This window comes from Rhea americana, unplaced genomic scaffold (genome assembly GCF_003343005.1).
Source record: "Rhea americana isolate MKP2758 unplaced genomic scaffold, rheAme1 scaffold_21, whole genome shotgun sequence".
NCBI lineage: Eukaryota > Metazoa > Chordata > Aves > Rheiformes > Rheidae > Rhea > Rhea americana.
Window position 1 is genome coordinate 1,396,062 of NW_028186258.1, and position 23,376 is coordinate 1,419,437.

At 56.5% G+C, this 23,376-nt stretch overlaps 2 protein-coding genes across 11 annotated transcripts; both read left to right on the forward strand.

The window, feature by feature from the left end:
* The first annotated feature begins 736 nt into the window (after positions 1–736).
* Positions 737–16,434, forward strand: FBF1 (Fas binding factor 1). Of its 10 annotated transcripts, XM_085304470.1 has the most exons (32): positions 737–758; positions 1,595–1,775; positions 2,186–2,347; positions 2,709–2,736; positions 2,852–2,893; positions 3,308–3,398; positions 3,826–3,886; positions 4,184–4,234; positions 4,449–4,593; positions 5,167–5,247; positions 5,869–5,988; positions 6,540–6,693; positions 7,172–7,305; positions 7,604–7,706; positions 7,809–8,204; positions 8,509–8,586; positions 8,917–9,029; positions 9,508–9,566; positions 10,117–10,161; positions 10,230–10,385; positions 10,613–10,713; positions 11,150–11,356; positions 11,482–11,589; positions 11,920–12,059; positions 12,459–12,577; positions 12,734–12,856; positions 13,253–13,438; positions 14,060–14,236; positions 14,711–14,848; positions 14,958–15,075; positions 15,444–15,568; positions 16,225–16,434. In XM_085304470.1, the coding sequence occupies exons 3-32, from the start codon at positions 2,345–2,347 to the stop codon at positions 16,306–16,308; spliced, it is 3,486 nt and encodes a 1,161-aa protein (XP_085160596.1). In that variant the 5' UTR covers positions 737–758; positions 1,595–1,775; positions 2,186–2,344; the 3' UTR covers positions 16,309–16,434. The 10 variants fall into 10 exon arrangements, 9 of the variants coding, with proteins under 9 accessions (XP_085160596.1, XP_085160595.1, XP_085160600.1 ...); XM_085304469.1 differs by lacking the exons at positions 737–758; positions 1,595–1,775 and adding an exon at positions 1,782–1,907; XM_085304474.1 differs by lacking the exons at positions 737–758; positions 1,595–1,775 and adding an exon at positions 1,782–1,907 and having other exon boundaries at positions 10,251–10,385.
* Positions 16,435–17,882: 1,448 nt separating this feature from the next.
* Positions 17,883–22,216, forward strand: MRPL38 (mitochondrial ribosomal protein L38). The gene is made up of 9 exons (XM_085304485.1): positions 17,883–17,988; positions 18,433–18,612; positions 18,821–18,949; positions 19,029–19,237; positions 19,610–19,682; positions 20,498–20,543; positions 20,939–21,097; positions 21,486–21,622; positions 21,991–22,216. The coding sequence occupies exons 1-9, from the start codon at positions 17,922–17,924 to the stop codon at positions 22,125–22,127; spliced, it is 1,137 nt and encodes a 378-aa protein (XP_085160611.1). The 5' UTR covers positions 17,883–17,921; the 3' UTR covers positions 22,128–22,216.
* Positions 22,217–23,376: the final 1,160 nt, after the last annotated feature.

Genomic DNA, 23,376 nt, shown 5'->3' on the forward strand with positions numbered 1-23,376 from the left:
CACAGAAAATAAAACTGGTAGCAAAAGTGCCTGTGGCATGTTACTCAGTATTATTACGGCCCATAAGCCAGCAAAAGCTAATCACCACCAATAACAAAGACTAATTGATGCGGCATTTGGCACTAGGAGCTTACAGTTGTAAAAGCCCTTTCTTAAAATTGTTCCTGCATATATTTTTAGTAGATACTGGTGTAACAGCAAATTCTGCACTTTGTTGCTCTATCAGTATTTCGTCAATAGGATGGGGTTTTTTTAGCTGGCTGCTAATAGCCCTGTTCCCTAAAAGGCACAACATGGTACAACTTGCTGTTTATCAGTGCTGTTTCAACTCTTTAAGTGATCCTGTATCCTGGTCAGGACTTCCTGTCTTTTGACAAAATGTAATGGTACTGTTCCCAGAAGCATTCATTCCCTTTCAGCTTGAGTACAATTGATTTGAATGTCAAATAACTATACTTGTAAGCTAGGTGTATCAGAGTATTGAAACTAAGCAGTCTGTGGCAGTGATTTTCAGTCTGGTACTCCACCACCTTGTAAGCACTTCGCAAGGATCCTATATTTCCCCTGTAGATGACAGAATACAAGGTGAAAACCCCTGGTAAATGCATCCCAAGGATAAAAACTCTCAACTGTTTGAAGACGACAGACATTTCCCTAGGATTTTTCTGGAATAATTTCCAAACAAATGCACAAACAAATGTGGTTGGACCAGCCTTTGGAGTGGGGCTGGCTGACTCTTTGCTGTGTATCCAGCTTTGGTAAGTGTGAGAAACCGGTTTTCTTTATGTGAACTTCTCACGTTATCTGTTAGTTGTTTTGAGCAGTGTGCTTGCTCCAGAGACTGCTGTGGTTATAGCGGCTGCATCTTGCCCCCTTGGAGTGGTGGCCATTGATGCTAGCTCTCGGCTAGGAACTTGTCCTGGATGGGTTATCAGGAATAGCTTTACCAGCTACAAGATGCAGAAACAGCATTGCTGGACAGAGTATTCACAGCCTATCCCTGAGGTTTCTGGATCCAGTTGCTATTTTTCTCCTGATAAGCTCTGGGTTAAAGCTGGTGACTGTCCCACTTCCATGGCAGCACAAGGGCTGTACTGCAAAACCTGAGCTTCAACAGCACTGTTTGAGCTACAGTTCTCCAGCACCTGGCTTGTTGCTAATACCTGGTAACTGGGTGCTTGAACTGGTTTCTGCATGCCTAGAGAATATCGTATGTATGTAATTGCTCTCTTTTTATCAAACAAGGAGACATTGCTGGAAGGACCTGAACCTGCGGCCAGCAGCAGTACGGGGGGGCTGATGGCTTGTGCCAAGCCAGGCTTGGCCTTCCCAGCCTTGGTGGCCGCCTCTGGCAGAGCATCTCTGCCGGCAGGGAGAGCCTGAGGCCTCCCCTGCCCGCCAAGGTTTTCCTTTGGGGGAAAACCGCGCGTACGCAGCGGTTCCTGGGGCAGCTGGTGTGAGCCGGAGGAAGCGGCTGAACCGCGTTCCTGGCTGCCTCGGATGCTAATCCACACCCGGGCTCGGCGCCTCTGGAGGGGCGTTTTTGACTTCTAGCTGCATTTCACGGTTGCTAAACAACCTCCTTCCTTCCCAGCTTCCGGAAACTCCCGGAGAAACGGAAACTCCGTGGCAGGAGCAGCAGAGGCGCCCGTTCCCCGCGGGGACCGGCTGCCGCTGGGAGCGGTAGTTCCCGTCCCGTCCCATCCCTGCCTCCGGGCCACCGCGCTTCCCAGGGCTCTGCGCGGGGACGGGCTTGCCGGGCGGGATGAGCCGCGGTGAGAGCCGTGGCCTCCGGGGACGTGGGACGCTGCGGGCAGGGGTCCGGGATGCTGCGGTGAGGGCTGGGCCGGGCATGGCCCAGGGATGCGGTGGGCGCCGTGGCAACAGGCTGTGGAAGTGGGGAGCAGGTACCAGAGTGGGGGGGGAACGGGGAGGCCCCGGCACCGGGGAGCTCCTCCGAAATGGGCCGGTTTCACCCCAGCCAGGGGCAGCCGCCGTCCCTCGTCCCTCTCCTCCGGGGCCTCGGCCGGGACGGAGCGGCAGTGCCGGAGGGCTGGGGGGGAGCAGGGGCCGCCAGCCCCCCTCGGCCTCCCCGCGCCGGTGCCCGCGCGTGGGGCTGCCGGAGCCCCAGGCCGTCCCGGGGGAGGCTTCAGCCTGGATGGAGCCTTGTTTTGCGGCCGGGCAGGAGGCTGCGGCGGCGCTCGGCTCGGCAGGAAAGGGAAATCCGTAACAGCGGCTCGGTCACCCGTCCTCGCCGGCGAGTAGGAGGTTCCCAGGCCGGGGAGCAGCGGCGTTAACCCCCTGCGCCGCGCCGGCGGGGCGCGGGAAGGCCTGGAGGCCTCCGATGGTGAGCGCGGCGCTGCGCGGCGCCGGGGAGGAGGCTTGGGAAACCCAGGTTCGGGGCGTTTCGCGGGGGCTGGAGGCTTCTGCCCAGCTGGTGGCCGCGAGGGGCTCTGCTCAGCGGCCTCCCCAAAGCTGCAGCCCCCTCCGTGTCCGGCCGGCGCGAGGAGGCGGCCGGGCGCTCGGGGGATGCTCCGGGGCAGCCCGGCGGCGGTGGGCGCCCGTCCCTCCCGGCAAGGGGGCTCATCAGGGAGGGCAGAGCCTCCCCGCCCGGGCCAGGCGGTGCCCGACTGCGCCGGGCAGGAAAAGGGGGTTCATGGAAATCCGGGGCTTCGCTTTGTGACCGGGGAATTCGTCTCTCTCCACAGGCTGCAAAATCCAGGAAAGGTTTAAGAGGTAGGTGCCGTGGGGCGCTCGTCCCGTCGGAGCGAGCCGCAGCCAGCCGGGGGGCTCTTCTGCCCCTGCCCGCTGAGCCCGCCTGCCCCAGCACCTTCGCTCTGTCCCGTTCCAGGCTCCGTCGACGACGTGCTGGGTGACCTCCTCGGATACGACGGTAAAAAGCACCTTGGCTGCGGCGGACGGGGACGCGTCCTTGTGCTCCGTACCTCCCTGCCCGGGAGCCCTGCGGCGCCCGGCCTGGGGCTCCATCAAGAGGAGTTGTGAACGAGCTTCTCCCAGCACAGGGCTTTCGCTGTCGTACCCCCGCCGGACGGACGGGACAAACAGCCCGTTCGGTCTGAAACGGGCTCCCGTAGCGAAGGGGGACGAAGCAGGGAGCTAAGCGGGGACCGGGGTCCCCAGCGCCCGAGCGGCCATCAAGCAGGCTGGACGTTGGGTTGGGGAGGCAGCCTGAGGTCCATCTCCAACTGGAAGCCCCCATAAGGAGATAGCAAATCCCCCTTCGGATTGCCCGGGTCAGGAACCTGCCCACGTGCTGTGTCTTGATCTCTCCCTGCCTTGCTTCCAGATGAAACCCCGGTTAAACCTGCCAGAGCTTCCCAGCTGGCCGGGGGCAGCGGTGGGAGAGCCAGGGGCACCGGCTCCCCTGCCGGCAAGAAGTGAGTAGCTCTCAAGCATGTCCCTCTCGTCTGTGCTGTGTAAGTCCTTCTGCCCTGCCCCATCCTTGGCCTGCAGCTTTCCAGCAGGAGTTGGGTATCTCCTGGCCCCATGTATCTTCTGTAAATCTCCTTTTTAATGGTTGTTCACTTAAATATAGCAGTCCTAGCCCTGGCGTTAGTTTTCCTAAAGCTATTTTAGCTTCATTAGATGGGTGTGAGTTCTCGTGCTGTGGGACACAGCTGCTGGGGGGGGTGGCTGTGTGGTCCCCACTGTGTCCCCCCACCCAGCGTAGCCTGGCCATCCCATCAGCAGCGGGTGACCAGGGTCTCCAGCATGGAGCACAGCCAAGTCCTGGCCCGACCTGGCATCTCCCTGCACCTTGCCAAGTGCCGGTGCAGCATCCCCGACCCCACGCTTGTGCCACAGGTCCTTCCTGGAGGATGATTTCTTCACCAAACTCCCTGCCGAGGACATTGAAGCTGCAGAGGTGAGCCGGAGAGTCTGGATGGCTCAATGACCTTGCTGAGCCCAGCTTCCCTCTGGCATCACTCCATCAGTCAGAGATGAACCTTGAGATTTGGCTGAAGAAGCGACCCCTCTTCGGGATCGCCGCAGCACTGGGAAGATGGGACCGGGGAGCGGGTGGATAGTGGGAGGAGGGCCTCAGGGTGCCCTGGATGGCATGGAGTGAAGCCAAGGGAAGGTGTAGTGAATGCCTCCTGGGCGAGGTGTTCCCGAAGCCTGTCCCTCTGTCCGTCTGATCTCTCTCCGCCCTGGCACGCAGGGATCCGATGTCTCAGAGGCCGACCCGCAGGCTGTGCTGCAAACCCTGAAGGTAGGTGCACAAACACCCATCGGCTCAGCCCCACGCGTGCTGCGAGCAGGCGCCACGGGGAGCCCGGCTCAGCACCTCCCTGGAAATCCTTCCCCGTAGAGCCGAGCTCTGCGAACGCGGGTCGGAGGCAGGCAGCAGCGTGCCTGCAGGGAAGCAGCCCCAGGGTGGTGGCTGCATCCCCCCCTGCTCCCATCTGCATCCTGTTGCTTTCCAGGACATGGATGACATGGAAGCGGATCTCCTGGGAATATCAAAACCCAGTTCAGGGCCAGGGAAAATGCCTGTGAAAGGCCCTGAGAAAGGCGACGTTGTGGGAGCAGTAAAAACTGCAGGGAAGCTGCTAATTCCTGAGAAGAAAGGTAAAAAGGAGATTCTCCTCTTCTCCCAACGCGACTGCAAATGTGCATGAGACATTTTCATCTGAGATAAGAAGCAAAAAGTGGCCTTGTTCCCTAAAATCCTTTCCCTGATCCCTTTTGGGACAATCGCCGACACAGCATTTTCTTCTGGCTGTGTGAGATGCCCAGTGCTTGAATCCTTGTCCCCCTCGCCCAACCTCTTCACATGATGTGACAACATCACCAACATGGTAGCGTCACCACCGTGCTGCTGCCTCCCACTCGGCACCCTTGAGCCTTTCCCTGGTGCTGGGCAAAGCTTTTCTGGTGAGATCTGCCAGATGCAGGTGGAACGAGACCCAGAGGGGTTGCGTTTAAGACAAGCCCATCCCCAGCCTGTCCTGCTGTTCCTAAGCTCCTCTACTCCTTTTCTGCTTGCAAGGAGGACCTTCCAGGGAGACCTTCAGCCCCTGGGGCCTCAAGGGGACTCTGTGTCACAGCGCGTGCTTGTTGAGGGTGGCTGGGAGGGAAGCAGCCGTCGGCCGGCAGGGGAACAGGGACAACTCTGTCTCTGAGCGTGGCCCCTCTTTCTAGGGGAGTCCACACTTGCGATGGAGAAGAAGCCACTCTCATCTCCCCCGGCTTCCCAGCAGTACAAGAAGTTTAACCTTGAAGGTAGGCTTGCACTCCAGGTCTGCCAGCAGATGCCTGGGGCAGCTGTGGACTCTGGCCTTGCTGTTTGCCCATAGCTTGCCTCTCATGTTGGCTGAAGGCTTGGATAGTTAATTAGATGCAGTGTCTTTCAGCTCTGCAACACCAGTTCACACCTAATCCCACAGAAACATAACCACTGAGTGTATGAAGTTCAGAGAGACTTGAGGGCATCCTAGATCCTTGCAGAATCCATGTTCATGGTGTTAGGGTAGCACCCCTCCAGCGAAGAGGGATTTGGGGAGCACCTGAAAGACTCAGTAGTGATGCTGAGGTCAAAGTTACACCTGAGGCCCCATTGCAACACATGCCTGGCAGTGCCAGAGGACCCAGGTCTCAACCCGCCTGCCTGCAGAGTTTGGGCACAAGCACAGGTACCGGAGTTGACTTTCCTCTCACTGCCACCCTGTGCGAGGCAGATCTGGTGCCAGTGTCCCCATGGGCACGTGATGGGGTTAGTGCAGAACTGGGGTTCTTCTGAACGGGGTGTTCAGGTTTGGGGGTTTGGGGTGGGTGGGGGAAGTTGCTTGTTTGTTTGTTTTCTTTTTTAATTCTCCTTTCTTTCCCCTCTGGGGTAATTCCTAGATTTAGATGATCCTTTGGCAGGGCTTTTATCTAATGAGGAACAAAATGCTCCCAAGAAGCCAGCCCCATCCAGCACTGAAAATAGCTCTGTGAAAAAACCAGAACTGAGCAAAGAGAAAGGTGAGTAAGGACGTTCTGCACCCCGTTCGTATTCCGTGAACAAGGAGCCTGGATTAGTTTGGGTGAAGTCCAGCTAGTTCAGTTGAAAGCCAGCTCGTCCCATCTCTTATTAACCAGTATCAATGTTTGCAGAGTAACTCTGTAACAGGGTTAATTGTCAGGCAGCTCGCTGCCTGTTTGATATTTCCAGTGTGCTACAGGTTACAGAAGTGACCTTTCCTTCCGGGCAAGGTCCAATCTTACCTTTGACTTCACCCAGCCTGTTTCGCATGGGGCCAAATGAGGACAACTCTGCTTGGTCGGGGTTGGGGTGGCTAAGAGCATCACCAGTCCCCACCAAAGCCCACCCGGCGTGCCTCTGGGTTGGATCCAGCTGCTCTGTGCCTGTTACAAGCCCCCGGCCCCCTCCTCGCTGCAGCTAGGATGCTAGTGGGAAGGGCCTGGACAGCAGGCAGGACTGCTGCAGTCTCTTGTTAAAAACAAACAAACTAGCAAACAAACAAAAAAACCCTGAGGAAACCTACTGTTGCTGCATGTGGTCCCACCTGCAGAGGTGCCGGCACCCCAGCCGCCTCGGCACACCACGGGCCCTGGCCGCAGGAGGGAGGAGCTCACGTTTGAGGACGATGGCGATGACCTGATGGACGCGCTGGGATTTGGCAATGGCCCAAAAGGAGACCCAAAGCAGGGCAGGAAGGGAGACAAGTAAGGCATTTTTCGGGCTGCAAAAAGGCAGCAGGAGCAAAGCAGGGGATGGTGTGTGCATGAGCTGACCCGTGTGTGGTGGAAAGAGGGTGGGGGGCCCTGGAGGACTTTGTAACTTCTCCAGTGGGTCCTGGTCTGAGCCAGGAGCTGCTGTGCACAGTGCTGTACAAACGCAGGGTAGAAAGATGGGGTCCTCCCTTGGGGAGCTCAGAGCCTGCTTAGCTGGGCTGTGGCCACATTGCACCTCGCTGCCGTGGGTTCGTGCTGCCTGTCTGCAGACTCGAGCACACTGCGAGGGGTCACGGTTGGTTTTCTTAGTACCTGGCATGCTCAGAAGAGAGGGATTAAACACACACACACACACACACACACACACACACACAAAGTGGCAAGAGCAGCCTCACTTTGCCTGGACGATCAGGAATGCCCTGGCAAGGCTGTGTCTCAAGAAACACCCCTGCGGCCGTGTTGCCCGCAGGGACGAGCTCCGTCCGGCCCGCTCCAAGCTGGACGAGTTACTAGGACGGGGCTCCGCAGCCAAAGCTCTGGAGCGGCCAGGCACGGGAGAGCGCAGGGAGTTCAAGCTGGATACGAAATACCAAAAGCAGCCAGGTGAGCCCGGCCGGGGACGCGGGGAAGGTCTGCGGAGATGCCAGGGCTGGCGCAGGAGTGTGAGATGCTCAGTAACCCAGTGGCCTTTGAACGTGGGCCCGTTCCCAGCGAAGCCGCTTCTCTTCTCCCAGCCGCGCTGGGAAGGCACCGCCCTTGCGGCTTGCCAGGGAAGATGTTTCCAGCAGCATTTCCCCAGTGGCAGCGATCTCAGTGGGAATCGCGGGGGGGGGGGGAGGAGGAGGAGGAGGAGGGCCAGCATCTTTGCAGCGTGCTGACCCGAGGCCGCGTGTCCGAGCAGAGAAGGAAGAGCCTGGAGACGAGGAGGGCTTCGTGTTCGGGGCGTACCAGCCCACGGTGGCCTCGGCGCCCGAGGGCCGGCCGGCGCGGAGGCAGCCCACAAGGTACCGTGCTGTGCGTCTGTCTGTCCCTCTGACCGCTGGCCACACCACCCCGAAGCCCAGGTGTCCCCTCTCGGGCAGGTTCACGACTCCCTCTCACTGCAGCAGGTTTTTGGCCGAGAGCAGCGGTGAATCGAAGCCGGACCCACGCGCCAAGCCCCCTCCTCCAACCGGCAGGAGCCCCACGCGGGGCAGCAGGGCAGGCGGCAACTGGCTGGGCTTGAAAGACGAGGATTTTCTGGATTCGGACCCTCCGTCTCCAGCGCAGGCCGATGCCGTGGGGAGCTGCCCGAGCCCCGCCGTGGCCAGGCGGCCTGACCCCGCTAGCCAGCTCCTGGCTGCGGAGGAGCCCGCAGCCAAACCCAACATGCTGGAGGAGGACAACTGGCTGAGCACCGCCTTGTCTCGCAAGAAAGCCCAGGCGCAGGTGAAGGCGCAGGAGAGAGGTGCTGAGACCTCGGAGACGCTGGACAAAGGGCTGGATCTTCACCCGGCCACCAGGTAAAGGCACATTGATAGCTGCTCTTGCAGACAGCAGCTGAGGATCCCTCAGGAATCCTCTGCTTGGATTTAAGGAAGCTGGTGCTGCCCGGGGGAAATGGGTCGCTGCAGCAGGGAGGAACACGCAGTGTGGAGGTTTTTGGGGTGTCTTTGCTCTGTCTGCAGCCAAAATCCTGCCACAGCTGAGCAGGACAGAGGCTATCACCCTGCAAAGAGCACTTGGTGTTGGGCAAAGGATCTTGTCGCTCATCACTTCCACAGTGATGAGCTCAGATCTTCCACATATGAAGTTATTTTCTTGCAGCCAGCCAGCCGCCTCCGCAGGCGCAGCGCCGCAGGCAGCCGCTCTGCAGGACAAGATGGCAAGGGCAGACAGCTCCGGGTAAGGCCTTCCGCATGTTTCAGATGTCCTCCGTGGGAGAGCTTTCCTGTGAAAGCAATCATGTAGGTGAGATGAGGTGTGGGAAGAGCTGGTAGCCAGCAGCGGCCACGCTTGTTTGGCATCTCTGTAACAGGGAGGAAAARCTGCTTCGAAGCACAAGTGCTTTTAACTGGCCCTTCACTTTCTGCTCATGATGGAAAAGCCAAGTTTAAAACTTAGGGAAATGCCTGGCTCGAGGAGATCACAGGAATGTGCAGCGAGACGTCCCTGTGCCTTTCCCCGTGCAGTAACGCTGCTGTGCATCATTCGTCCATGTCTATGCCCATGCAGGCACCCTGTTCCCCAGCTCAGCACCCCCAGGACAGCCCCAGCTCTCCCACCAGAGTCCAGAAAGGAAGATTCCTCCAGAGACGCCAGCACCGTGGGTGCATTTCAAGGGGCAGGTGGGTTCAGGCAGTGATAGGCAGAAGATCCCCCCAAAGAAGCCAGCAGGAGCCACGGGGTGGCCCTTGACCATGCAAGAGCTCCCCAGGCTTTGGCCAGCTGTTGGCAGAGCAGGCTGCCAAGCTGCAGGGTCTGGCTGTCCCCATTCCATGGCAGGATGGGGACACCACCCTGGGGTGCATTGCCTCCCTGGAACATTGCCCTGCAGCACAGCCTTTGTGGTCTCAGAGGGCTGCAAAGACTTGCCCTCTCCAAGCGATGGGTGAGGCGGGGTGGGCTCCCGTCCTTGCTGCCCTTTTTCTTCCCCTATCACCTCCCACTGCCCCAACAGTCATCCCATTAGTGCTGTGTGCTGGCATTAGCGCCCTGCCTGAGCCCAAGCACCAGCTCAACATCCCCTAAAAGCGACTTAGGGGACCCAGCCGCCTCCCAGGTTTCCATTGCCATGTCTGAATCATGGGCACATTGAATTTTCAGCTCCTGCAGCCTTATTTCCAGGACAGCAGGAGATGCCAGACCCTGCCTTGCTCTCTCAGGTAGGTCTGTTGGGCTCGTGCTCCCCACAAGGTGCAGGACAGAGGTGGTGATCAGGAGCATCACCTGAGCAGCATTTACATAGTGCCCCACGCATATCTATGTAGTATATTAATAAGGCACCAGAGGCTCCAGTCTTTTGCTTCAGCTGATTTTCCCTAATATTGGGGTGAAGACACCCTAAGATTGTTTCCAGTGAACTGAGGGGAAATCAAAAACTTCTTTAAAAGAGAGAGTAATTCATGCTTGGTCCTTGAAGCCTCTGTTTCCAGCCTAGCTGGGCCTCCTCAATCTGCCGCTGTGGTTGGACGCAGACTGTGGCCCAGAGGATTCATGACCTTACCCTTATGTGCCCATCCCTGGCAAGGAAGAGCCCCACATGCCTATGCGTGGGATATTCAGGCAGACCCAGTTTAGCAGTGGGTTCAGGCTGGAGAAGGGCAGGAGAAGAGAGACCACAGCCGCTTGGGATGACCGTTCCTCAGCTAGAAGGAGACTTCTCACAGAGCTGGGTTCAGCCCGGGCCCTGAGAGCATGCTTGCACCTCCACAGGCTGCCATCCCCAGGACACATCTTCTAGCAGCACCACAGCTGCAGGTGTGAGAAGCATATTCCTGTGGGGTCTGCTGGACACACTGCAAAGCTGCTGGTCCTAAAGACCTCAGTCCTCTCTCTCCATCCCACAGACCGAGCTGCTAGCCCTGGGCTCACTGCATGTGAAGGGACCGGGGCCTCCTGCAGCCCAGCAGTCCGAGGATGGGGCAGGCTGTCAGGTAGTGCTGCTCAGTGCCCAGGCCCGTGTGGCAGAGCTGGAAAGCCAGGTGAGTCCTGTTGCAGGGGGCTGGACAGGGAACTCGGGGGCAGGAGAGGAGATGTGTCTGCTGCAAATGGCATCGGGATGGCTGGGGAGAGGGGAGAAACCTCCTCGGCCAGAGGTGCCCGCAGCTGCTGAGTCCTGCTTTGGGAGCTCTGTCCCCAGACCAGGCTGGATAGGAGGACGCGTATTCCCAGGACAGCACAAGGACCTTCTCCCCTGGGTGCCCCACAGGTCCGGACATTAGAGTTGGAGCGGACGCAGCAGAAGCTGTTGCTGGAGAGTCTCCAGCAGCGACACCAGGAGGACTTGAATCTCCTCGAGAGTGCACACAGGTACAAGACCCTCTCTCCTCCTGCACTGCCTACTGCCCTGCCAGTGCTCTCTGGGGTGGGAGCACTGGAGAGCTCCCCAAAACCATCCCCAGGGTGGGCAAGCACACAGCCCTATTGACACTGGTGGGGTGTAGAGCAGTTCCAAGGTCAGCCCCAGGGGAGAGCTGGGGTGGGGGTCCTCTCTCACCCACACTGTCCCACAGGTGGCAGGGAGGAGAGACCAGTCCCACTGCCAGCAGGCTTCAAACTGGGGCACCTCAAAGGTGGTAGTGTGAGAAATCAGGGCTCAGACCACAGAGACCAAAGCAGCCTGTGCCTCACAACAGCACCTATTTGCATGCTAATGCCCTGGGTGCGCTTTGGGTGGGGAGCGCCAGGTGTTGCCATGAAAGCAGCAGGTCTTGCCATGACTCCCTTACGGGCTTTTCCTGGGCAGGAGCCGGGTGAAAGTGGTGGAGGAGACCTACAGGCAGCGTGAAGAGCGGCTGCAGCAGGAGAAGGAGCAGCTAGTGGCGCAGCTGGTGTCGCAGAGCCAGGCCGCGGAGCAGGCGCGCGCAGAGCTGCTGACGCGGCACCAGCAGCAGCTGGCGGCACTGGAGCAGCAGAACGTGCAGGAGCTGCAGCGCCTGCGGGAGCTGCAGAGGTAGGCATGGCAAAAGGCCGCACTGGCAGCACCCGCCTGGGGCCCCCTCTCAGCAAAGGACCCAGGCAATGTTTTGGAAGCCCTGGAAAAGGAAAAATAAAACGAACTACCCCTGGGTCCTGCAGGACATCTGTTCAGGAGATGCGCAAAGACCACGAAGAGCAGCTGCAGCGGCTGAAGAGGCTGAAAGACCAGGAGATCGACGCTGTGACCAGCGCCACTTCACACACCAGGTACTAGCAGCCCATGCAACCTCCCCACATAGGGCCCTAGCCGCTGCTTTCCCTGGCCCACCAGGAACTGACCTCAGACCATGGCAGCAGGGTCCTTGCCCTCTTCCCCCGCTTGCTGCCCCTTGCATCCATGGCTTTCGCCAGGGATACAGTAGGGAACCTGCACAGATGTCACCAGTTCCAGGACTTGCACACCCTCAGCACTGAACCACCTCCAGCCTGTTGGTTCTCCCCTAAGAAGCACCTACGTTTTGTTTCTGCTTTGTTGCAACCTGGAAAGACTCAGGGTGGTGTGACGAAGCATGTTCCTCACAAGTCGCCTCTCTGCAGATCTCTAAATGGCGTCATCGAGCAGATGGAGAAGTTCTCCAGTGACCTACACGACCTCTCACACCGGGTAGAGGCCACACACCACACCACCTCCCAGGAGCTGGCTGCGGGGGCCCAGCAGCGCGACAAGCAGCTCAAGTGTACGTCTGCCCTTCCTGGTGCCAAAACAGCCACAAGGTCCTGAGGATGCTGGGGCAGGGGGAGACACCAACATTAGGGATGGTGCTCCCATGGTAGGTTGGCTAAGGAGCCTGGGCTGGCTAAGGCCTGCCTACTTGCTATGGTCATGAGACAACTTTGGGTTTCCCCCTTACACAAAGATGTCCCAGGGATGTGCAGCAGGCAATGGTTGCAAAAGCACACAGATTTTCCATGAATATGCTATGGACAGAGAGGTTCCCCCCTTGGCATCACAGAGCATGCTGCAGAGGGTGCCAGTGATTCATGATGCACATGGGGCGGTGCGGGATGGACGCCCCGCAGCTCACACTAGCCCATGGGTCCCTGCCATTCACAGCCCAGCCCTTCGCTCCCTGCAGTGCTCCAGGACAGGCTGTCACAGCAGCAGAGGGACATGGAGGAAGAGCGGAGCCGACTCCAGGAGGTTATCGCTAAAATGGAGGCAAGGCTGGGCGAGCAGACTCGGCTGCTGGAGCAGGTGAGCCCACACGGTCTTCCCTGCCCGCGCTGGCTGCATGGCCATTGTAGGACCATTCCTCCATGCAGGCAGGCTGGAGCTGGGGCAGGCTGAAGATCCCAGGTCTGGCCTGGAGCCCGTGAGTTGTGCCCATGTCCCCTCTGTCTCTGGTCCCAGGAGCGGTGGAGGGCAACAGCAGAGCAATCCAAGGTGGAATCGCTGCAGCGCTCACTGGAGGAGCAGCGGAGAGTTATGACCCAGCAGCTCTCCATGGAGCGGGCAGAGCTGGAGAGGGCAAAGGTGAGACATAGACATCTCCAGGCACTTTTCAGATGTCTCGAGAGTCCAACCAGGGCTGCACTGCAGTGCATGGTGGAGGAAAGAGCTGGGTTCTGGGCTGGAACATCGCTCCTCTCCGCTCCATCCTCTGCCTCCTCAATCGCACGCTCAGTCACTTGACGAATCACAGATCAGGCTGACTGTCAGGCACACAGGTGCAAGAGTCCGCTGCATGCGTGCATGGGCAGGCCATCTGCCAAGGAGTGCAAAGCCTGAGTTCCTTGTGCAGAGCTCTCGCCTGCTGCCCCAGACTTGACCAGCCTGTAGATATTGCATGGGATTTAGTGGCAGAGACAGGTAAGAGGAGAAAATCCTGTGACCGCGGGGCTCTTGTTCTCTTTTGCATCATGCTCCCAGAGTGTGTTGCTGGAGGAGCAGAAGTCGGTGATGCAGAAGTGCTCGGAGGAGCGCCGGAAGCTGTCGGTTGAGTGGGCCGAGTTTCACACCCGGCAGCAGCTGAGCAAGGAACGGCTGGAGCGCGACATGGACTTGGCCCAGCAGAGGGACTCCCAGAGAGAGGGCACCATCCTGAGCCTCGCCAAGGTACCGCAGCAGAGCCCCTGCCCGTCGCATCCCCTACCGCTGGGCAGGCAGCTTGGCTCCCTGGTGGATCCTGCTTGCAGAAAAGCAGGCAGAGAGTCAGACCTGCCTCCAGACATTTAAAATGGGAGACATCACTTGGGGCCAGTGGTGAGAAACAGGCTATTCCAAGGGCAGCTCCTTTGACCTGTTTTATATGTTGACTTTTAGCATCAGTCACAACTGTGTCTTCTCCCTTGGCTACGAGATGTTTGGGCAGCCAGAGCAGGCACAGCTGCCTCCATTGTGAATGTCCAAAGCTGGATAACCACTGAGACTGAATACTTCCACTGCCGTGGCTTGAGCATGTTTTAGGGTGTGCAGTCTGGTGAGGAGATCCTTCCGGGCCAGGGAAGGAGTGCGTGTGTCTGTCTATACACCCTCAGCTCTGCCAGGCCCTGGTCTCCATGGGGGGGGTGTATGGGGCCACCACTTCAATAGCTGGTGGCATTGCCCTGCACCCCAAAGCCCGCCTGCCAGGACCTGGAGCTCAGTAGGGGCAGATCTCTCCCATCACTAGGGAAGATGTGGGACAGAGGCCAGGACAGGGCAGGTAACCAATCTCTCCCCCCATTGCCACCTTAGGAGCAGGCAGAACTGAAGATCCGGGCCAGCGAGCTGAAGGCCAGGGAGGAGCAGCTGGCGAGGGACAGAGAGTCGCTGGACCAGGCCTGGCAGGAGCTGAGGTTGGAGAAGGAGAAGGTGAACAGTGCTGCACTGCGCATCCGGAACCGAGTAGAGGAGATCGACACCATGAGCAAGGTAAGCGGAAGCATCCATGCTGCAGCTCTCAGCTCTGTGAGGCACAGTTGTGCTCAGGACAACCCTGGCTTAGGATCCACAGCCTTAGGAGGAGTGTGAAACCCCAGTTTTGCTGTTGGTCTGTATGTGGCTATGGACAAGGGACAACGCTGACATCCCCAGCTGTGCCACATACCTCCCCAGCAGGGAGCTCTGATCCTGCTGACACTGAGGTACCAGAGGGGGTGATGATGGTGGCAACTGCTGCATCATCCTCATCCCCTGTGGAAATCTGATGCTTTTGCCACAGGGAAGGCAGAGGGGACAGACACAGACCCCCTATGGGCAGCTCTTGCTGGGACAGTACCAGCAAAGAGAACATGGAGCTGGGGCAGCTCAAAAGGGGAATAAGGGAGTGCGTGAAGGAGTCTCAGGAGCTGCCCCAGAGCAGCTAGGCTCTCCATCACCCTCCTCCCCAGCCACTCTGCCTTGCAGCTCTCAGCCCAGAAGTGCGAGGAAGGCGAGCGAGCGCTGCGGGAGGCCCGCAGGGTAGAGTCCGAGCACCAGGCCAGACTGCGGGTTGTGCAGCAGCACCTGGAGCAGCTGAAACAGCAGGAGCAGCGTCTGCACCAGGCAATCCCCCTCCCTCACCTTCCCCTCTCAGCTTCAGGCCACCGTGCCCAGGGCCTGAACCTTTACCAATGGCCTCTCTCTCTCTCCCTTCCTCCTGGGGTCGGGGCAGGAGCGGCTCAGTATGGCTCTCCAGAGAAGTCAGCTCCAGCAGCTACGTGAGGAGCTGCCAAGCAACCCCGTGGTCCAGGATGTCAGCGCTCCTGCCAAGGGCCTCTCCGGCACACGCTGTAAGGGCTCCTGCATGCTGCTGATGGCAAGAAGCAAGCCATAGGGCAACCACGCTCTGATTTCACTCCTCAGGAAGGCTGGGAAATTTCTGGGGTCTGTTTTAGTTCCCCTATCTCACAGCTATGTTGGTGTTGGCCTCTCCATTCTTGCACGAGTTGTGCAGTCGAGCTCTCCAAGCCAGGCAGTGCCAGAATGGGGTGCAGGGCACTGAGGGAGGAGAGGTGGGTGGGTTAAAGCCTGTCCGCTCTAGGAATTTGGGATGCACCCCACTGCAGGGGCATGCAGGCAACAAAACAAGGATGCTCCGGTGTGTCTGTCTATGCTTTTCTGATGGCAATATTGCTGCACGCTCGGGCTCTCATTCCAGGCTTTCCACCTCCCATCATGACGTTCCCTAGGTACAACCCAGGCGGTAGCAGGGACAGCCTGGGCATTACAGGCCCGTCAGAGCTCTACGCCAAACTGCTGCTCCTGAAGCACAGGGCTGAACAGGTGAGCTGGCAGGGAGACTGGGGCTAGAAGTAGTTCCAGACCAGCCATGAGAAAGCAGGACTGCATGAAGCCAGATTCAGGCCTGACAGTCAGAGCGTGGGGTGTCTCCCAAGATTGTTGCTGAGCCATGAATCTGTGCTGGCCTGGGAGGGCTTGCAGAAGGCAATGGCTCCACATTTCTCTGCTATGCCTGGAAGAGGATCAGTGATATCAGAAGCAAGGAGTAGTGAATGCTCAGAGCTTGTCTCAGGTTCACTGATAGCATCTTTGTCTAAGTGGGGTAGCTCCTCTCATTACCCGATCCCTCAGTGGGAAACACCAGCTCTCCTGGACTCTGGCTTCATTAATGCCTCCATCCTCTCCCATCAGCTTCTGTCTCCATCAGTTCTCTGTGTCCCTCTTGTGTCCTTCCCTGGGCAAGGAGGTTGTTTGAGGCTTCCTCCATGGGTCTCACTCAAAGCGTGAGCTAATGGGCTTTGAGGAGGAGCCCCTAGACAAGCCCTCCCAGGAAACCGTGGTTGGGTAGCTGTCCTCATGCTTGCTGTGTGAGGGAGGGCTCGGGATGCTTCCCTCGCCCATGAGTGACACCCCAGCCTGGGACCCCATTTCCCAAGTGCTCTGCGGCACCCTTCCCATCCTGCCTCCTTTCTCCTCAGGATCGTGATTTCTTGGAAGATGAGCAGTTCTTCCTGGAGACCCTGAAGAAGGCATCCTACAATGCTTCATCCCTGTCAGCCTGAAGGGAGGCATCCCCACATCTCCCCAAGGGACTGGCTACTATCTGCCCTCGGGATAGGCTGATCTGCCAGACTCATGGGGGCAAAATAAAAACAAGCAGTAAATAATTCCAGTTCTCAGCTGAGAAACTGCTGTTATTCTCTTTTTTTTTTCCTTTAAGCATCTGAGCATTTACAGAATGTGAAATCCTTCCCTGTGAGCTTTGAAGCCACAATTTGTCTGTTCTCCATCCCAAGGGCTGCCAGCAGCCTTGGCTGTGGGACTGCACTAACACAAGGACACCGCTATCCTAGAGGATCCGGCCCCAACGCGATGTCTGGCCAGCCCAGCCACCCAAAATGGCCATGCTCCTGGCTCTTGAACAAGGAGCTGCCTCCCACGGGGCTGTGAAAACCCAGTGGAAAAAGGGGGATCATAAAGCTTTTCTACCTTTTGACCAAGCTTTAGCTCTCAGCAGCCTTAATGCAGTGCAGGAGATAGCTGTGCAGGCCAAGGGAGTAGGTCCCTGCCTCAAGTTTGCACTGACGTTTGAAATGTTTGAATCTTCATAGGCAGGTCGTGCCCACCAGCTCCCTTTGCTGTCTCCGCTGCTATCTTTTCTCCCCATCAGGGGAAATCATGCTGCTTTTGAGGGGGGCTGCTGAGTTATGAGGGGGACAGAATGGAATAAAAGAGCACTGGAGCCCACCACCCCAGAGCTGATTCCTGCTTGTGCCAGCGTAAACCAAAAGCGGGAGGGGAAGAGCTCCTTGCCCCCAGGGGTACCAGTGAGCGCTGCATCGCACCACGCACGGGCCCCCGGGGTGGGAAGGCATGTTGTTCTGCCGGCCGGAGAGCAGGCCAGCGATCGCCCTCCCAGAAACACAACCGGCTCCATTCGCTCACGTGCTGCTTTTTGGGGCCTCAACAGCCCTGAATGTGAGTCAGTTTTCTCCGAGGGTGTTACCACTACCCGCTCTCATTTGAGCATGCGTGCACTTGGCCTAATCCCAGCTTTCCTCCTGGTTACTATTTGTTGTGAGAAAAAGGTCACATAATTCATTTACAATTTCACCTTTTTCGGGGGGGGGCTCATTTCCTGAAGAAACTGCATGGATGTGCTCATGTCCTGTCCCTGCCATAAGCGGGTGCCCTCTTGGCTAATTTCAACAGGATCTGACCCGGGGACAGAGGAACCACCAAGAACGATGTTCCCATGTGATCTGTGAGGGTGCGACTTGGGGAAAGATCCCGTTCTCATCCCGCTAACGGCCAAAAACTTCTTACAAGATGTCACTGAGCTGCACAGGAGCACAAATCGCAACCCCACAGGAAACGAGTATTACCAGTTCTTCTGCTCCTGGCACTGTTACATCTTCAGCGATCTCCACAGCCTGTTTTAGGCCTAAAAAGCCCAAGTTCTGGGTCTGAAACTCTTACTGGAGCCTTGTTTCCCCTTTCTCTGAGAGCTGGTGGGCAACGCGGGGGGGGGTAGTGGGGAGGGGGCTTTTCCGGCAGGCTCTGCCCGGGGCAGCCCCTGTCGCTGTGGCAACGGGGGGGCCTTTCCCAGCAGGCCCTTCTCGGGCAGCAGCTATCGCTATAGCAACGGGGGCCTTCCGCTCTGGCGGCGCGCGCAATGGCGGCGCCCATGCTGAGCGCGGCGCTGTACGGCGTACGGAGCGGGCGCGCCTTCGGCACGGCCGGTGAGACAGCGGGCAGGGGAGGCCTCGGGGGCCTGGGTCCTCCCGTGGGCGCGTGGCAGGAGCCCGTTGAAGCGCGGGGAGCGGCTGGCTCCGGGCGCCTGGGTTCCGCCAAGGGCACGTAGTAGGAGCCGGTTGGCGGGAGGGGCCGGTCTCGGCCGCCTGGGTCCTCTCAAGCCTCTCTGGTAGGAGCCCGTCTGGGGAGGCGGCAGCGGCTCTCGGACGCCTGGGCCCCTTTTCCAGTGCCCCTCAGGTGAACGGGGAAGGTCCCTAGGCCCCAAGGCCAAGACCCCCCGGGCTGAACGACACGCCGGAGCTCGGCTCCGCGCCCTGTCCCGGCCCTGCTTTAGCCCCGCACCGTGCTCCTGCTTTTTGCCCGGTCCCGTCTCTCCCTCTCGGGCTTCTCTCTCGCTGTGCTCGTGCGATGAAGCCGCTCGCCGTTTCCAGCCGCTCTCTGCAAGCGGGCAGCCCCTCTGGGGCCGATGCCTAACGAAGACATAGATGTCAGCAACTTGGAAGCACTGGCAAAGTACCGCAGTTTCACTCGCTACTTCAGGAGGGCTGAAAAGGAGAGCAGAAAGCCTCGGTGGTGGAAGACGTACCAGCAATACACTACCTCAGAGCCAGGTACTCGCAGATAGATCTGTGCTTACTCCGTTTGTGGTTGGAGGTGAGGGGAGCTGTGTGTAGGCTGGAGCCATGGTTGTAGACCAGAAAAATGTGTCATGTTTCCCAAGGAGATGCTAACTCTTTTGCAGGGTTTGGGGGTTTGGATATTTGGATATTTTTGATATCCATGTTTATCACACGTATAATTTCTCAACTCTCTGTGAAGAGCCAAAGATTGACATCAGCCTGCCACGTGATAAACTGCTGGGGATGAAGGAAGTCAAGGAAAGAAAAAACATCCTGAGACGGAACCACCAGAACGCTGAGATGGAAAGAGCAGCACGGCTCCGAACAGGTCTGTGCCCCATCTCCTCTCCCCTGCCCTGGGCACTCACTCTCCAGCAGCCCCTCCAGCCATTTCTTTCTTTTTGCAGTGCTGATCCCCCTCGATGAAGTTAGAGCTGAGTGGGAGAAGACCAGTGGCCCACTCCACAAGCAGCGCGTGGCAGAGCACTATGGGATATTTCGTGACTTGTTCAAGGGGGCCACCTTCACCCCCAGGGTTATCCTGAGGGTGGGCTACAGCCAGGAAGATGAGCATGTTGTACCAGTCTACCACGGGAACATGGTGACTCCATCAGAGGTGTGAGAGGAGAGTTGGCAACACCCCCAATGTCATGAAAAAGCCCGTAGATGCTCCTGATTGGCATCGTCCCTTACGGGGGATTTCTCTTGCAAGGGTATTTCCTTTGTGATGAAGCAAATGTATGTTCCTTAGACGTGATAAGGGTAGAACTTTGCAACAGGTTTGCTGTCTGTCAGCAAACTGGTGTTTGTTAGTGCTCCTGAAGCTCTCCTGGTGGAGCTGACTAACCATGGCATGGCTGTGTCTGGTCTGTGCTACTCTCTGGCTGCGCCCACAATAGATTCACATTCTTTGCCTTTGAAATCATGACTTGGTCTTAATGGAAACTAATTCCAAGTAATTTATATTCTCTTTATATTTCTCATTTAGGCTTCTAATCCCCCTGAAGTGTCATATGAGGCAGATAAAGGCTCCCTGTGGACTCTGTTACTCACAAATCCAGGTGAGCAGTGAGTTCTTTAGATTGAAACAGTCCAGTTTAAACTTAGTTCTGTTTTTGAACAGGAAGCTTCTGTTTCTTTCAGCTGCAGTCAGAGATGATGTGATGATACCTGTTATATAGGGATTGTCACCTAAGCTCTGGGTGCAGAGAACAGCTTCAGAGACTGTGCCTGCAAAGGGAGTTAGAATTTCTCTGCCTTGGGAAAGTTGTGTCTTCCAAGAGTGCTTCTGTGCCCTTATGTCACTTGTTAGATGATGAGCAGATGTTTGCAAAATTATGAGTGTTACTTCAATGAATTACACATGCAGGAAAGATTTTAGTCTCCTAAAATCTGTGCAAATACAGCAATATTTTGCCCAATTTGCAGCTGAGAATTGGGACAGTGACATGACAGAACCTGTGTCACAGCGTAGGGGAAGCAGTTCCCTGACTCTGTCTTGTGTTGACTGCCAAATTCTTCTTTCTTGAAGACAGCTTACCTGTCTGCAAGTGCCGTTTCCTTTTGCAGACTCTCTGGGAAGTAGGTTAGCTGGCACTATGCACTCCAGGAAACCAAAATGCAGTGAAATTAAGTAACTGTATCGCAGTGTCATTCAGAAAGACCTTGTGATCTTGGGGTTACATCTGTAAAATTCTTGGCTCCTCATTTTGAGCTCAGCCCTGTAGGGATGAGTTATTTTTCTGTTACAAGAAAAATGCTGAGAGGTCTCAAAGTGCCCCCTCCATTCCAAGGGGATCTGGGCCTTCTTGCTTTGGAGTTGATGCAAACACCACATTGTCACTAAGGCGCCTTTCTCCCTCATGTGTGCTTGCAGATGGACATTTGAGAGACACTGACTCGGAGTACCTCCACTGGCTGGTGTGAGTATTGCTCATCAGAGCTCCGTGCCTCTTGGCTCAGGGAAAACACAGGCTGAAAGGGTGGAAACTCTTCCAAGAGTGCTTGGGAACAGATGTGTTGCCAAGATGATTCCTTGGCTTTCTCTGATGCTCCTGCCCTGGGCTTGTTGCATCCCTGTGTTCTGGGTCCTGATAAAGATGCAGTGGTTCCAGTTGTTGTTGCTCTTCTGCATTCAATTCCCTGGATGTGAATTCTTCCAGGAAAATCAGCCTCTACTATCTGTACATTTGTTGAACAGGGAAAATAGCTCGTGTCAAAGCCTAGTGCAAAGTGATTGACAGTCCTGTATGAAAGTCCTGGCCCTAAAGGGAGGAAATGGATGGCTACTTAGTGAAATAAACTTCTTTGTGTTCAGGACAAACATCCCAGGCAATGACATCAAGTCAGGAAAGGAGATTTGCCATTACCTGCCCCCTTTCCCTGCCAGAGGAACTGGTTACCATCGTTTCATCTTCCTCCTCTTCAAGCAAGACTGCCCGATAGATTTCAGTGAAGATGTTCGACCAGCACCATGGTAATTCAGGCTTTCGCTAGGCCATTTCACTCTTTCCTTGACTAAGAAGTTATTGCTTGTTACTACAGTGTGCTTGTTACTCCTGCAACAGAGCAGTTCCTTTCAAATGCCAGATTTGTTCAGGGCTTCTCAGCTCACATTTTGCTTGAATCCAGAATCCCAGCCCTGCAAGCCCCATAGAGTGTCATTGCCTTAAAACAGGCTCTTAAGTGATTTGCCCTGCTCAGGGCAGATGTGTAGAGCTGAAATCTCCCTGATTCTTCTTCTGGTGACTCCCTTTTTTCGTTCTGTTTGTAAACTTTGGGATGATGTGGGGAAGTAACTGCCTGCCAGGATGCTGCAGGAAAAGAGGTTCACCTCAGCTCTTGTGCTTGTGTCCTGTTTGCAGCCACAGTCTCAAGATGAGAACCTTTAGGACGTTTGACTTCTACGAGAAGCACCAGGACCACATGACCCCGGCAGGGCTGGCATTTTTCCAGTGTCAGTGGGACAGCTCCGTTACTCAAATCTTTCATCAGATCCTCAGTAAGAAGTGCACAATGTGGGGATGCTGGAAGGCTCCTGTTTGTGAGCTGGGGCATGGCTCCTGCGCGTCAGGCACAGGATCAGTGAAAGAACTATTGCTGTGGGTTCTTCATTCATCCTGGCTGTCACTGGGGCGCTTGGACCTCTTAGAGCACAGACTAAGAATTTATTGAGTCATGCTCCCCATACTAACAGCTGCTCTGGATGAGCATTTTAAAATAACAAGGGAGCTTTCACTAAGACATGCTTTACTAGCCCGGATCTCATGCCCTGACCTGGATGCACGTGGCAGCCCTTGCTAGTGAAGGGAAGGGGCCAGGGTTTGGATCTGAACCGTCTTGATAACATTTCAGCTTCCCCTTTTACAGATATGAAGGAGCCTGTGTTTGAATTTGTGCGGCTGCCCATATATCATCCTCCACAGGAAAAGTTTCCACGCCACCAGCCTCTGAGGTACCTGGACAGATACCGAGATACCAAGGAGCCCACCTACGGCATTTACTAGGGGTCTGGCCGCCTTGCTACATGCTCTGGTGTACCTGAGGATGCAGGCCCAGAGGATGGGGCTGCCAGCTTCCCTGCATTTGCAGAAGTGTGGTGTCAAAAGCAGTCCATGCCTGCAGAGGAAGACAGCAAAATCTCAACCCTCTGGCCACAAGTTCCACTTTGCTGGCAGTAGTAGGAAGTGTGCAACTGAGAGCAAGAGACATTTGCGGCGTTAGCCGTTGTGTGGTCAAAAGGCTACTTGAGAGCATGTTCACATATGAGAATAAATCTATGTCTGGGCTGAAATCTTGCTACTGATTCTGTAGCAGAGCCAGTTAATGAGGGTGCTAGAGTGCAGTCCACCAGAGATGCTCTACCTTGCTTCTCTGGAGGGATCAGAGCTCTTCTTATGTCCGTTTACAGTGCAAATGGAGCTAGCCTGACCGGCATCTTCTCCCCCTTCCCAGTGCTGTGGTTCAGGACTGTGTTGGCTCCTTTTTGTACAGTCCTCTTAAAAATCTGAGTCTGATTAAACACCTTGAGAGCAATGCTTCACTGAGAAGAGCCTGGTGTCCCAGGCAGCTGGTGCAGAGCTGGGGAGTTCAGTGGGCTGCACGAGAGAAATGCAGCTCTTCCTTGGGCTTGGATCTCCTTCCCCTCGTGGATGTCACAGGGAGGGATGAGCACAGCTAAGCATGTGGTAAACTTTACAAGAGTCTGCACAAGGTCAACATCAATGAAGCTGACTTCTCCTGACAGCAATCCAAGCACATGGAGTCCAGTTTCTTTTCCCTCACTTCCTGGACAATATATGTTGATAGATAGGGCTCTAGAGCGGATCTGTGGAGCAGACATATGGTGGTGACCTGGCAGCCTGCCCATGCCTATCCTGCACCCGTAGCGTGGAGAGATGGTGGCTTTCTGCTCTGTAGGGCTCTTGCTCCAACCACTGTTCGTATATTTTAAATAAGTCCTCAGATACCAACATATTCCTGGCATTGCAGCTGCCTGTTCCTAACTCTGCTTCCCAGCAGCCTTACTCAGGTTCCTCTCTTCCTAGGGGAACAAGAGACTCCAGTAAGCAAATGAGGTTGGGCTGAAATGCCCACCTGCTGCTCTTGCTCAGGGCTATTACCAGCTAAGCAGCAAGCTGTCGTATACTCTCCCCTTTGGGGGGAATTGGTCAGAATTTTCAGATTTAGCCAAAATAAATGTTTGGGAGGCGTGGGCTGTTGCCTGCCTTGGCTGAAGCTCTGTTGTGGCACACA

What these genes read in the sequence shown, in the direction of transcription:
- FBF1 (XM_085304470.1), top strand. An exon ending in ACCCTGCCTTGCTCTCTCAG is followed by an intron (nt 9,567 to 10,116) that starts GTAGGTCTGTTG and finishes GCACCTCCACAG; the next exon opens with GCTGCCATCCCCAGGACACA. An exon ending in GCGCGACAAGCAGCTCAAGT is followed by an intron (nt 12,060 to 12,458) that starts GTACGTCTGCCC and finishes CGCTCCCTGCAG; the next exon opens with TGCTCCAGGACAGGCTGTCA.
- MRPL38 (XM_085304485.1), top strand. Translation starts at nt 17,922, where the DNA reads ATGGCGGCGCCCATGCTGAGCGCGGCGCTGTACGGCGTACGGAGCGGG. An exon ending in ACATGGTGACTCCATCAGAG is followed by an intron (nt 19,238 to 19,609) that starts GTGTGAGAGGAG and finishes TTTCTCATTTAG; the next exon opens with GCTTCTAATCCCCCTGAAGT. An exon ending in GAGTACCTCCACTGGCTGGT is followed by an intron (nt 20,544 to 20,938) that starts GTGAGTATTGCT and finishes CTTTGTGTTCAG; the next exon opens with GACAAACATCCCAGGCAATG.